This window comes from Eriocheir sinensis, chromosome 24 (assembly GCF_024679095.1).
Source record: "Eriocheir sinensis breed Jianghai 21 chromosome 24, ASM2467909v1, whole genome shotgun sequence".
Classification (NCBI taxonomy): Eukaryota; Metazoa; Arthropoda; class Malacostraca; order Decapoda; family Varunidae; genus Eriocheir; species Eriocheir sinensis.
Genome location: NC_066532.1, coordinates 17182194 through 17197261, shown reverse-complemented (window position 1 = coordinate 17197261; position 15068 = coordinate 17182194). Strand labels below are relative to the sequence as shown.

At 41.4% G+C, this 15068-nt stretch overlaps 1 protein-coding gene across 1 annotated transcript; it reads left to right on the top strand.

The window, feature by feature from the left end:
• Window positions 1-44: 44 nt before the first annotated feature.
• On the top strand, window positions 45-14304 carry LOC127002968 (protein slowmo-like). Its single transcript, XM_050869290.1, has 5 exons — window positions 45-201; window positions 5393-5558; window positions 6144-6230; window positions 7614-7787; window positions 9053-14304. Exons 1-5 carry the CDS (start codon window positions 170-172, stop codon window positions 9362-9364), a joined length of 771 nt encoding a protein of 256 aa, XP_050725247.1. The 5' UTR covers window positions 45-169; the 3' UTR covers window positions 9365-14304.
• The last annotated feature ends 764 nt before the right edge of the window (window positions 14305-15068 follow it).

The window sequence follows — 15068 nt, the reverse complement described above, 5'->3', positions numbered from 1 at the left end:
AAGAGGCTGAGGACGACGATCTGGCACCGTTGTCAAATTGGTTGCGTCATTGAAAGGCGCCGGGCGGAGTCAGTCAGCTGCTTAGCGTCGCCGGGGGAGGTTGCTTCACTGCCTCTTTCTCTACCACCTTTTTCGCTGCCTGACTCGGACCATCAATTCGACCATCATCATGAAAATTTGGACATCGGAACACATCTTCAGGTGAGTATCGAACACCTAAACGCCTTAAAAGACACGTAGGGGATGAAAAATACTTGCCCGGCATTACCTCCACCACCATCACAACCTCACCCACGAGAATTTCAATATTATTTTTTTTTTAATTAAACCCTCGAAAAATTTAAATAGAGGAAGGGAGAAGAGATAAAGGGTGAGGATATAGATAGAAGGAACCTTGAACTACCAGAAATGTATAGGAAGGAGAGAAAGTGGGGCTTATAACCATGTGAATTTTTATATTATTTTCCTTAATCCCTCAAAAAAACAAAACAGTTATAGAAAGAAAATAAATAGTGTAAGAATATAGATAGAAGGAACCTTTAAGTATCAGTAATGTATAGGGAAAAAGGAGGTAGGAGGAGAGAGAAGGGAAGAACGGAGGATAACTAACCACGTGATCATCTAATTTTCTTAAACCCTAAAGAAAATGTAATTAAAGAAAGAAATAAGAAATTAACAGTGAAGAAATAGACAGAAGGAACCTTGAGAGAGGGAGGAGGGAGAGGATGACCCCGCGAAAATTACTTCATTATTTTCATCACTCAAACCTCTCGCCCCACATTTAAAAGAGACAGGAAGTGAGAGACAGTAAGAATATAGACAGAAGTAACCTTAAACCACCATAATCATATAGTGAGAAGAAGGAAAGAGGAGGGAGAGGAGAAAGAGAAAGGAGGAGAGCTGTCTAACCACGCGAATTTCTCTTATTATCGTTATTTAAACCACCAAAACCATAACTATAGTGAACGGGAAGTGAGGAACAGCGAGGATATAGACGGAAGTGACCTTGAACTACGAGAATTGAGTAGTAATTAAGACAGGGAGGGAGGGAGAGGGTAGAGAAGAGGGAGAGAGGGGTGAGGCAGTCTCCCTCCCTCTCTCCCCCTCTCAAGGTTACATCACCTCTGACGCACGTGAACATACTCTGTCCGTCTGTCTGTCTGTCTCATTTATATACATCCCTTGGCACCCCTTCCTGGCCCTCTTGAACCATCACGTGGCTCTGGCCCCAAGATTCTATCCCTGGCAGCCAAATCATATGAGTAAATAGGAAATTACTACGAGGGTTTGAGAATGAATGAAAATGGCCTCAGTTCTTCCTCTGCATCTTCTACTCTTTCTCTTCTTTTTCTTCTGCTCCTCCTCCTCCTTCTACTTCTTATGAGACGAAACAGGGAGAGAGGGAGAAGTGCAAACAGAAAATAAGACACGAATTAAAAGAAGAGAAAAACAAAGAGAAGGAAAAAGAAGAGAAAGAAAGAGATGAGGTGAGAAATATGAGTAAAAGGCAGAAGAGAGAGAGAGAGAGAGAGAGAGAGTGCATATCTAGTAACCAAGATAAACCCAAAAGGCCATCTAGATAGTTTTAAAGAAAAAAGCCAGGGTTGGTAACAATGATCTCCAGCATAAAGGCTTCAGTGGGACTTCTAGGTCATGGATGTGTGTGGGTGTCCCTTGATCTAGTTATTTGGGAACATACTGACCCAAATGCCTGTGTGATTTGCTGAAGACATAAAATGACAGATAGATTAAACATATGTATTGGATAGGTTAGACTTAGATTAGATAGTTTAGACATGACAGTTATTAAATCGAGAGTTTAGATTGATAGATGTTAGATAGATGTCTTTGTGATGGTGAAAAGATAGACAAAATGATGGATAGATTCAGCAGATGATACTAGTCACATAAACTAGACAGATTATATTAGATAGATAGATTTGACATGTATATTAGATAGATAGATTGACAGATAGATAGATTAAGCAGATGATATTAGGTACATACATTAGACATGATATTAGATAGATAGACAGATAATTGATATCGTAGATAAATTAAATGGCAAGTCTTTATGTTATTTTAATGAATATACAAATTTGTGGTCAATAAAGCATCTGTCTATCTGTATTTAGAAGGTTATTAGTAAGAGATTCAAACCCAATTACAATAGTGTTAATTTAAGGTTTAATGTATATATATGGAGGGAAGTTATTAGTAAATTCAGATTCAGAGTTTATTAGTAGAGCGTTGATTGGTCTCTAAAAATTATTACTAAGATCCGGTTCAGACTCATTTATTACAGAATTGGCATGTCTCAGTGTGTTTACAGAGAGGTTATTAGTAAGATTAGATCACAGCAATTACTTAACTGATGATTACTCACAAACTAGAGCATAATCAGGTTTTGTAACTGTTTGTCAGAAGGAGGCTTGTCTTAGAATACACAGACCCTTGATATGTGTTTTGTATTTAGAAGGCTCGTGTGTGTGAGGGAGAGATATACATATGTCTTTTGAGCTATGTAAAAGATAAAGAAACAGACATGGATGAGCTGAGGGTATATGAATGGGTATTAGTAGATTAAGATTAAGTCATGCCTGATTTTTTAAACTTATTCTTTATCAACTGTAATGTGGCTGATTTGTTTTTCCTGGCCCACTTTTCAATGTATGGTTAGTATTTTTTTATATCACTGTTTTCCACCTGAGTTTGTAATGTGTCAGGTCTTTGAAAACCCAACACTTCTAACTAACTCCATCCGATACCCTACGCCCCTGTCCACCCAGCAGTGAATGGGTACCAGGTATTAATCGGGGGTTGTGTCCCGTCTCCTGGGGTCTTTTCCCTTCTATAATTCCTTCACCTTCTGTCTCTCTCCGGCATATGACCACAGATGTTGTGCCGACCAAACAAAACTTTCCAACTTTCTTTTCTAACTAACTCCATCCCAGAAATAGAAGTAGAAAGCCAGACTAGCCTCATAACTTGATAATTACTGATATCATGTTAAAAAGTTATCCGTCTATGAAGAAACAATGACAACCAAGCTCATTATAATCAACCGTTGAAAATAGGTGAGCAAGCTAATGACTCGGGCAGACTATTTGGTATGTATGTATGTATTTTACCCTGATGGCGTGCTTAGTAAAATCTACTTCATATAATACAAGCTGAGAGGATCCATAAATGTGGCTGATAAGACTTTTCCGGGCACCACAGTTTATGATAAGTAGAACTGATACAAGACAGATATTAAAAGTAACATACAGCAAGCCATCAACAGGCTGTCAAACTTTCTCCAATCTCATCTTAACAACTTCTATCTCCTCACTAGCAAGAAAAGACACACCACAGAAGTACCATCAAAGCCAACCCTGACATTATATTATCCAAAGTAACATACAGCCAACCCAGACATTGTGTTACAGTAGGAAAATGCAGTGAACAGGCCGTCAAACTTTCACTAATCTCATCTTAACAACTTCTATCTCCTCACTAGCAAGAAAAGACACACCACAAAAGTACCATCAAAGCCAACCCAGACATTGTATTACAGTAGGAAAATGCAGTGAACAGGCTGTCAAACTTTCACTAATCTCATCTTAACAACTTCTATCTCCTCATTAGCAAAAAAGACACACCACAGAAGTACCATCAAAGATAACCCTGACATTATATTATCCATAGTAACATACAGCCAACCCCGACATTGTATTACAGTAGGAAAATGCAGTGAACAGGCCGTCAAACTTTCACTAATCTCATCTTAACAACTTCTATTTCCTCATTAGCAAAAAAGACACACCACAGAAGTAACATCAAACCCAACCCAAACATTGACTGGTATTATAAGACACTTTTGCTTCTCACATCAGTATTTCTAAAGGTCAATGAGGTGGGCAGTCGGGTCCTAATGAGTGTTCCTTCAGGTTCACGGTACAGAGGAAGAGTCAGACTACCACCAGGGTCATAAAACTACTGGAAATTGCAAAACTCCTACGAAAGCCTTGTCAAATAGGTGTACTTGGGTGAGGAAATGTTAAGTAATACAGCTCATTATATTAAAGGAAGAAAGTGCAATGAACAGGCAGGTAAACTTTCACTAAAAACACAATTAACTTATTACAAAAATCAAAGTAAGAAAGTGCTATCAACAGGTCGTCAAACTTTCACTGCCCTCACAGTAACTTTTATTTCCCCAATATATTATCATCATGACACCGCCTCAGTCTAGTTAGGGGGGGGGAGGGGGGAGTATGATGTAAACGACCTTGACTGACCGGAGGGGAATATACTGGTGTGACAAACCCTGGCTGGCACATGACTGATACTGGGTTAGTCTTGCCAAGTCACTGACCCTTGACTTCTTTTCCTCTCTTCTTTCTCTTGTTCTCTTCCTTGTTTTCCTTAGTTTCTCTTTTGGGGTTGGACAGCTGATGATGGGTTAGTGTTGCCAAGTCACTCACCCCTGGCTTCTTTTCCTCTCCTCTTTCTCTTCTTGTTCTCCTCTTTCTCTTCTTGTTCTTCTCTTTCTCTTGATCTCCTTCTTGTTTTCCTTAGTTTCCCTTTTGGGGTTGGACAGCTGATGATGGGTTAGTGTTGCCAAGTCACTCACCCCTGGCTTCTTTTCCTCTCCTCTTTCTCTTCTTGTTCTTCTCTTTCTCTTGATCTCCTTCTTGTTTTCCTTAGTTTCCCTTATGGGGTTGGACAGCTGATGATGGGTTAGTGTTGCCAAGTCACTCACCCCTGGCTTCTTTTCCTCTCCTCTTTCTCTTCTTGTTCTTCTCTTTCTCTTGTTCTCCTCCTTGTTTTCCTTAGTTTCCCTTTGGGGGTTGGACAGCTGATGATGGGTTAGTCTTGCCAAGTCACTCACCCCCAGCTCCTTTTCTTCTTGTTTTTCTTATTTTCTTTCATGTGATTGCCAAGTTACTACCCTCCCAGCTTCTCTCTCTCCTTCTCCTTCAACGTTCTTTTCTTCCCATATGAGGTTGGATGGCTTGGTGCATATATACCCCTTCCTTAAGCCTGGACTTCCTAGGGACAATTTTAATCTTGTATTCTTTTGTGATGGTCAGGGAAGTCACTAATCTCCCAACTTCTCTCTCTCTCCTTCTTGCTGAATGTCCCTGTTGGATGGCTTGGTGCATATATACCTCTCCCTTAAGCCTGGACTTCCTAGGGACAATTTTAATCTTGTATTCTTCTGTAATGGTCAGGGAAGTCACTAATCTCCCAACTTCTCTCTCTCTTCTTCTTGCTTAATGTTCCTGCTTTCCCTTATGAGATTGGGCAGCTTGATGCATATATATACCCTCCCTTTTCCTTCCATATAATATTCTTGTGGTTTTATAATTCCTCAGCCCTAAATACCCTCGTTCTCCGCCCACAGCCACCCCTGGGAGACAGTTACTCAGGCTGTGTGGCGGAAATACCCCAACCCTCACAACCCGGCGGTGGTGGGGACGGACGTGATCGAACGCAACGTGGTAGGCGGCGTTCTTCACACCCACCGCCTCATCAGCTCGCGGTGGGGCCTCCCGGGCTGGGCGCAGACGGTGAGAATGGGTGTATGGGGTTGGTTGTTTTGGTGTTTTTTGTGGGTGAATGTTTTGTAGGTTTGGTATCATGGTTGAATAAGTGCAGATTTTTATTGTTTTATTTGCATCCTTTTTTTTTTTTGTGTGTGTGTGTGTGTGTGTGTGTGTGTGTGTGTGTGTGTGTGTGTGTGTGTGTGTTTATTTGTTATATGCCTTGGCGTGAAATGTCTTTTTTTTTTCTTCTCGTTCTTGTTCTTTTTTTTCTTTTCTACTTTGTCTGCTCTTTTTTATTCTCGTTTTTGTTCTTGTTCTTTTTACATTTCTATTTCTGCTTCTTCTACTTCTTTTATTTCCTTTTCTTCTACTTCTGCTTCTACTTTCTTCTCCTTTTATTTCCTTTTCTTCTACTTCTGCGTCTACTTTCTTCTTCTTTTTCAATTTACGGTACTTTTCTTCTTCTATTTCTACTTTTTCTTCTACTTCTTAATTAATCTTTTTGTGGTTTTCATCCTTTTTTATTTATTTATATATTTATTTATTTATTTATTGTTTTGCATCTCCACTCCTTGCCCTCCCTCTCACACATCAACTCCCTTTCCACAGATCCTTGGGGCGGACCGCGTGTGCTATGGATACGAACACTCCGAGGTGGACCCTGAAAGCAGAACCATGACCATGAGAACCAGAAACGTGAGTAACTTTATCACGTATGTGGGAGGAGGAGTGATTGGCCGGCCCCTTGTTCCGTAGTCTCTGTATATCCTTGTGTGGCCTTTGAGAGTGTATGAGAGGACATCATCATCATCATCATCGTTTAACGTCCATTTATTCCCTATAGTGGGGTTGGATGGGATATGAGCCTCCTCCAGTGTTGCCGGTCCATAGCCATTTCTTCCGTGATGTTCAGGACAACGTTGATAAAAAGTAACAGACAGGGTTTAGCGGGGCAAAGAGAGTTCAGTAGAAAGTGTTATGAGATTAAGCAGTTTATGGAAAGTTGCCCAGAGAAACGGAACAGAAATGAATGGAAATGCTTAAGAGAAACCCATAAACAGATTTTTTGAATGTCATATGAGTATTTATTAACATGGTAGCAGTGATGGGCCAAATTTGTGCCATGATATAAAACCCCCCAAAATAGATGATGCATAAACTGATCACAAATGCTCTGATACATATTATGAAATGGTTTGTGTGAGTGATGATTTTTTCTCATTTTCTCGCTTAGAGGGACCTTTAAGAAACATGATCCTCGCTGCTACCGGGTTAATGGGAGAGCCAGAAGCGTTTCAGAATATGGGATTTTCACACTCAATCTCTAATCTAATATCGCCATTTCTTTTCCAGCTTGCCTTTCTCAACATACAATAAGGTGATGATGCAACACACTTTCTTAATTTCTAACTTAATGCTGCACTTCCCTCACCTTCACCAACACACACACACACACACACACACACACACACACACACACACACACACACACACACACAAACACACACCTAATACAAATCTACAAATTATTGAGCAAAATGGAAGAAGTAGATAACGAGGAGTTAGTACTAAAAGAAGAAATTACCACCAGGAACACAAGACGACATAGTAAAAAACTGAGGAAGGGAAGATGCTTGAGAGACATAAGAAATATAGCCTCCCTCAAAAAAATATAGCGGTTTGGAACAGACTAAGTGAGGATGTAGTATCGGTGAGGAGTGTGCAAAGCTTTAAGGAAAAGTTGGATAAATGTAGATACGGAGACGGGACCACACGAGCGTAAGCCCAGGCCCTGTAAAACTAAAACTAGGTAAATACACACACACTCTTATCTAACCTAACCCTGCCTTTCCTTACCCAGCTCACCTTCACCAACACAGTCTCACACACACGCATACTCACACTCGTCTAACCTAACCCTGCCATCCCTTTCCCAGCTCACCTTCACCAACACACAAACACACTATTGTCTAACCTAACACTGCCTTTCCTTTCCCAGCTTACCTTCACCAACACAGTCACACACACACACACACATAAGCACACTCGTCTAACCTAACGCCGCCCTTCCTTCCGCAGCTCACCTTCGCCAGTACGGTCAGCATGGATGAGCGGCTGGTCTACTCTCCCGACCCCAGCAACAACGAGAACACTGTGCTGCGGCAGGAGACCATCATCACGGTGAAGGGCGTCCCCCTCACCTCGTACATGGAAAACTACCTCCTCAACAGCATCTCCAATAACTCCTTCAAGGTATGTATGGTTGTGGTGGTGGTGGTTGTGGTGTGGTGGAGACAGTGCTTACTTCTTTTCCCCTCTTCCTTGTTTCCCTTTCCTTCCTTCCCTCCTTCTTGTTTTTCCCTTATTTCTTTACTCCCTTTCCCTTCCTATTTGTCTTTCCTTACTTCCTTTCTCCTTTTCCTCACTCCCTTTCCTTTTCTTCTTGTCTTTTCCTCGCTTCTTTTCTCCTTTTTCTTACTCCCTCTCCCTTCCCTTGCTTCTTTCCTCTTTTTCCCTACTCCCTTTCCCTTCCTTACTGTCTTTTCCTTACTTCTTTTCTCCTTTTCCTCACTTCCTTTCCCTTCCTTATTATCTTTTCCTTTCTGCTTTTCTCCTTACTCCCTTCTTACTCCCTTTCCCTTCCTTCCTTATCTCTACTTCTTTTCTCTTTCCCTAACTTCCTTTCCTGTACTTCTTTCTTGGGTGGTGGCTGTCGTGATAGTTGTGGTGTGGCACTGGTGGTAGGAGGCATTGTGGCATGACTCATTTGTATTTAATCACTAATCTTCCTGTTTGGTGCTCTTGAATGGGTTAGACACATGAGGAGAATGAATGAGGATGGCAGTGAGAGCATATAAGGGCAGGATTGATGGGATTTGACCAATACAGTAATAGTATCAACCGTCACATATGCAAGTGAAACATGGGCCTGGAATGAACGTCAGAGGTCTGTGCAGTGCAGGCAGTGGAAATGAGTTATTTGAGGAGTGCATGTGGTGTGAGTAGAATGGATGGAATAAGTAATGAAAGTGTGTATGAGCGTTTTGGAATGTGTCACGTGGGTGAAGGGAAGAAGTGTGGAGTGGTGGAAGAAGTGAAGCAACAGACTTTAAAGTGGTTTGGCCACATGGAGCAAATGGAGGAGAGTAAGATGACCAGGAGGGGGTATGGGAGTGAGATAGAGGGAGGGAATGTTAGAGGATGACCTCCAGTGAAGTGGAGAGATAGGGTGCAGGAATATGTCAGGGAGAGAGGTAAAAGATCCTTGAGAAACTTTGAGCAGGCAAGGAGGGAGTGTCTGGATAGAGAAATGGAAACTCTTCTGCCGTAACCATCCCCTGGTGGGAGTTCCTAGGAGCAGGCATCAAAGACGAATGAATGAATGAGGATTGATGGGTAGGGGTTGCCAGAGTGAGATTGACAACAAGTGAAGTGGATTAACAGATTGGACGAGTAGTAGAGATTCAATAAGCAAGGGAGTGTTGCATGGCGTTACATTGTCCCTTGGGGTGTTGCAGGGCCGTGACGCTTTGGAGTTCGTCATCTCCAAGATCAACCGGGAGGTGGAGGAGCTCGTGTCCACCTACAAGCGCAGCACCTCCGAGATCTTCGACCACACCAAACGCTCGCTGGGGGAGATCACCGAGTCGGCCCTGCGCTCTGTTGACGACATATCCCACGCCGCCAAGAAGTCCGTCGACGGGCTTTCGGACGCTGCCAAGAAGTCCATCGACGACATTTCCTGCGTCGCCAAGAAGGGAATCGACACCTTCACACAACCCAACACCTTCGCCCAACCCAACTCCCAAGGTTCCATGCCTAGGATATGATAGCAGACAATATGTAGGATTTATTACGACAGCTGTAGTGTTACCAGCTCAGACGCCAGCGTACAAAACAGACGGAGCGGTAGAAAGGAGAGTCTCGAAAAGAAGGACGAGAGGAGGAGGACGGGGAGCACCTACGACACCTGAAAGGCCCCGCGAAACTATATTTTTTTGACTTTTTGTGCCGGTAGTGACTTGGATGTGACGGTGGTGCTCCCTCGACCCCCCCTTGGGTGCAGGTAATGTAAACCAGCACCGTAATCCTCTAGGGACTTCCTTCCGCTGTAGTGTGTAAGGTAGGCCTACGACCAAACGGGCATCGTGCAGTGTAGATATGTGTAGCCTTTGGGGCATCTCCCGGGAGGACAGAATGTACAGTTTTAGCGGAAAGCGACGACACATTTCCAGTACATTTCACAAGCTGTTGACGTCCGCCGCGCCAGACATGAGGCTGCGCGGAGGACGTTGAATGAGGCGAATGTTCTTCATGTTGAAGATGTTGTGGGGTCTGCTCCTAGATGAGGCTGTGTTATCACTTCCCGTCATCGTGGACCATGGACGGACGGCCCACACCTGCACCTTATGGTGGCAGGTGTGGGGGTGTGGGGGGAGGGGGGCGGGGAGGCATGGGTCGGGAATTACTGTGAGGCAATGCATTACCTGCTCAGGGCATGACTTGGGAGACTCGCTTAGCAGTATCAGTGGCATAGCATAGCATAGGTTCACCATGCAGCCAGCCAGTCAGCTTTATTGTACCTCTGTAATGCCCGGATTTATCATAACCTAAGTTCCTGTAATATGTAAGTACTTTCTAATCTTTTATTTTCTTCATTTCTAGTCCATCCCCCATTCTTGAGGTTGGTCTTAGGATGAGCCTCTTCTTACTCGATCCTTCCTCTATTTCTAACACTTCCAAGTCTTGTTGCACTGTTCCTCTATTCCATTCTGACATTTCCACATCATAGGAACTTAACGGTGAGGGTAAATCTTGGAGCTACACTCTGACTAGCACTTGGTTGACACTGTCTAAACACTTGTAATCCTGGCTGCTACCCTAACACATGGATTCCCACTGTGTTAGAAGGTACGCCGGAGAGCTGAGTCAAACAGGCACAGCGCACTTGCAGTATTGAGCTAAGGGTCGTTGGCGTGCACTCATAACTTTGGCACATGGGATTATCTTCACATGGTACACAATAGGAACCCATCGAGTGCTAATTGTTAAGTTACGAACGGCATCCGAGGAGCTTATGCTATCCACTGTGCTACGCTGATCACAAAGCTAAAGAACACACATAATACGCTTAACCTGGTAGCAGCGACGGGCCAAATTTGTGCCATGATATAAACCCCCAAAAATAGATGATAATTAATCTGATCACAAATGCTTTGATATATATTATAAATGGTTTGTGCGAGTGATGATTTTTACTCATTTTTCTCGCTTGGAGGGACCATTAAGAAACACGATCCCTGCTGTTACCTGGTTAAGGATGTGCTCTTAAACATATCGGTCTCTCAGTACGACTTTTCCGAGGCCAGATTAACCGGGTTTTCATGGGTGATTTTCCGGTTGAAGATGCAGAAGTATTGGTTAAACTCACTAGCATCACAAAACAGCCCATGAAAACCCAGGACCTTCTACGAGAGGCTTTCCAATGAGCGTACAAAGGCACCGATATGTTTAGAAATGCAGAGTTTATTCTTGGTGCACTCCACGTTGAGTTTAGGAGAGTGGGTGTTTAACTGGTCTTATGTTTGGGTTATTGAACATTGAAGAAACATCCACTCGGCCCCTACCTCCAACAGTACCACTTTTTCATATCTTTGTTGCTGTTGTTGTTGTTGTGTTGATTTTGGTATTTCGTTCGAGGTCGCTCGGAAGATGTGAATATTCTGGGTATTATTCCGTCAGAGTGACCTCGAACGAACACTTTGTTTCTTTATATTTTTCAAGTGTTTCTAGTTGTGTTCATTTGAGTTTTTTGCATCCCCACATTGAGTTAGATTAGGATTTTGGGGGCTAGAGGAAAAGAAAATAAGTATTAAATCAGTATCTACACTTTGATAAGCACTATAGATTTGACACAGCAGAATTGGGCCCATTGAAAACACTAGATTTCTTTGATACATCAGAATTTGCCTCATTTAAAACACTACCATCAGAATTTGGCTTATTTAAAACACTATATTTCTTTGGTACATCAGAATTTGCCTCATTTAAAACACTACATAAGAATTTGGCTTATTTAAAACACTATATTTCTTTGGTACATCAGAATTTGCCTCATTTAAAACACTACATCAGAATTTGGCTTATTTAAAACACTATATTTCTTTGGTACATCAGAATTTGCCTCATTTAAAACACTACATCAGAATTTGGCTTATTTAAAACACTATATTTCTTTGGTACTTCAGAATTTGCCACAATGAAAACACTACTTCAGAATTTGGATCATTGAAAGTACTCGATTTCTTGGGCACATCAGAATTGGGCTCATTAAAAAGCACTGTATTGAGCTTATTGAAAACACTAACTACATTTCTTTGGTATATTAGAATCAGCCACATTAGAAAGCACTGAATTGGGCTCACAGAAAACACTAGATTTCTTTACCACGTCAGAATCAGGCTCATTAAAAACACTGTATGTGGCTCGCCGAAAACACTTAATTTCTATACCACATCAGAATAGGACTCGGTGAAAACCATAACGAACATCTTGCCATTATATTTTCTTTGGACATAAGGATTTTTTTCAGTCATCTGTGTTGAAGAGGAAAAAGTTGTGTGGTTGAAGAATAGGTTTTGGGGATAAGGGAGGAGGGCCTGGAGGTTGAGAAGGAAATTGTGGAGGTTCAGGAGGGAGAGACAGTGAGGCTCAAGGAAGAGGTTTTGGAGATCAAGAAGGAAGAAATTGTTAAGGGGGAGGAGGAGGAAGAGAGTGTAGAAGTTGAGGAGCAAGAAATTGTTAAGGTTGAAATGGAGGAAGAGGTTTGGAGTTTGAAGAAAAGATTGTGGAAGGTGAAAAGGAGGAAGGGATTGTGAAGTTGGAGGAGGAGGAGAAGGTTAAGGGATTATGATGTGCAGTCACCAAAAAAGGTATCGAACACCCTTGGGTCAGCTGAATAGAGTTTGAGCAAAATCTAGAGACATGTTGCTGTATTGGTTAGGTTGGTATCATATGCAAGACTATCCACTGGTACCCGCCTAACCAACGCACATGTCAATAGATTTCACTCAGATTTTATTCAACCAACTCATGGTATCTGATACTTTTTTAGATGACTGTACAGTGAGGAACAAAAGTCATGTCATGAAATGTGGCAAAAACCCAAGGTGACAGGCTAAATATGTGGTCTTACTCGAAAAAACAAATATAGATTGTGTGCACAACTCATAAAGTTCAAGCCTTGGGGCTGAGCTGGAGGCAAAACAAACCACTCTTCTTTTTTTATCTGTTCTGCGTTGGTGCCACAAGACAGACTTTCTACCGAAATGCCATCCACTTGTGCAGTGCTGGGGTGTGGCAAGATTGCAAGCAAGTTCCCCGACAAGTTGTATTACAGACTACCAGCTACCTCCAACCTGATATTAACCCCATTGCGATGGTAAACAGTTACTATCGTCCACACCACCCATATGGACCAGAGGACAACTCAAGTCAGTGCTACCAACCACGGACTGCGGAATATACCACATGCTTTGCCTATCGCCTTAGCTTGCCACATTTCACGACACGACTTGATCCCGGCTGAACATCATAATCCCATACATTATATTTACTAGCAGAAGGCCTGACACCTTTGTAAGAGAGCCGAGGCATTGAGGGTTGCAAGAGGCTAGAGTTCCAGCTGCAGTATTACCAGAAAAAGAAAATATCTCAGCCTTGTGTTGGTAAATAAATAAAATGCTGGGAGAAAATGTGCATACCAGCTTTTTTATTCTTCTTGTTATTATTATTGTTTTTTATGGTGATTGTGTAAGTGAGAGGTTGAGTTAGGGTTTTTAATATATGCAGAGAAAGTCCTTGATAATCCACGTTCCGCTAGTCAGTCAATCCGGTGAGCAAAAAATCCAGTCAAAATTTTAAATCCCTCCCCCCAAAAGAAGGAAACATATGTATACAGTTGGAAATCTTGAATATAGGAAATTAAGCTCCCCCCCTCCGGAAAAAAAGGAAAGTTGAAATTTGGAGTGTTTGGAAATTAAATGGATTACTGGACTTTGACTTGTTGTTGTTCTTGTTTGTTTGTGTTCTAACTTATCATGGGTGCCTATATAGACCTCTCTCTCGCTCTTCCTCTCGCTCTCTCTCCGTTCCTTAAGTTTTGTGAATGTTGATATTATTCTCCGATGTTTATTTTTCTCTCAAGTTCTGTAAATGTCAGTATTATCCTCCGATGTTTATCTCTCTCTCTCTCTCTCTCTCTCTCTCTCTCTCCGATGTATTTTCCCCCATATTGTAACGTTTGGAAAAAAAAAATGTCACGAATGAAAATGTAAGATAATTTTTTCCTCTTTCTTTCTTACTTTTCTCTTCCTCCTCTTTATTCTTTTATCTTTCCCTCTTACCTATCTTCCTTTCTCCCTCTTCCTTCTTTCCTCTCCTCTTTAAACAACTTCCTTCTTTATTTACTACTTGGTCTTTATTTTATTTATTTATTATTTTTTCTCATTTTTCCATTGTTGGCTATACTGCATGGATTTACCTTCGCTCCGCCTGTCTTAATATTCTTTCTGGTTTAAACAAAAAAGAAATTAGTCTATTTTTGTTTGTTTTTTATCGTTTTTCTTTCCGTCGAGACAATAATGATAATAGGGTACGTTCGGTCACAGTACGTACAGAAGACTTTTTAGAAGCAGCAAATTTTCTCTGCATTAATTTGTTTGTTATTTGTTCTCTGTACATAGTCAAGAGATAAATGCATACTCAATAAGTGTTTTTTTATTCCTCTTTTTTTTTTGGCTTAAGGAAGGAAGGAAGATAGATAAAGAAGGAAGGTAGATAAAGAAGGACAATAGATAAGGAAGGAAGGAAGAAAAATAATTAGGAAGGAAGGGAGATTGATAAGGAAGGAACGAAGAAAAATAATTAGGAAGGAAGGGAGATGGATAAGGAAGGAAGGAAGAAAAATAATCAAGAAGGAAGGAAGGAAAGAATAAAAATAATGAGGAAGGAAGGAAGGGAGATAGATAACGAAGAAAAATAATTAGGAAGGGAGACAAAGAAGGAAGGAAGGTGTATAAGAAAGAAAGGAAGATTAATAAAAAAGGAGATAAATAAAGAGAAGAAAGGAAGATAGAGAAATCGCATATTTGATTAGATTACATAAACAATAACTTCAGAAAGGGGGAGAGAAGGGGAGATAGATAAGATAAAAAAAGGAGAGATGGAGGTGAAAATAGGAAAATGGAAAAGGGGAATTAAGAGGAAGGAGCATTTTTTCTAATTGAGTGGAGAAGAAAGAGGAAGGAGGAGAGGAGGTATATTATAAGAGTAGAAAGGATTGATTGATTGATTGACAGTTTATTGTTGCAAGTAAAACAACAAAAGGAGAAGGGAGGAACATGCCATCCCAACCCCCAAACAGAACATAGTGTGATTATACAACTAATTAAGGATACCTGTGGAAGCAGCACCAGGAAACTTAAGATACAATGGTAGGTGACAAGTGCAAAAAAAAATAAACAAATAAATAAA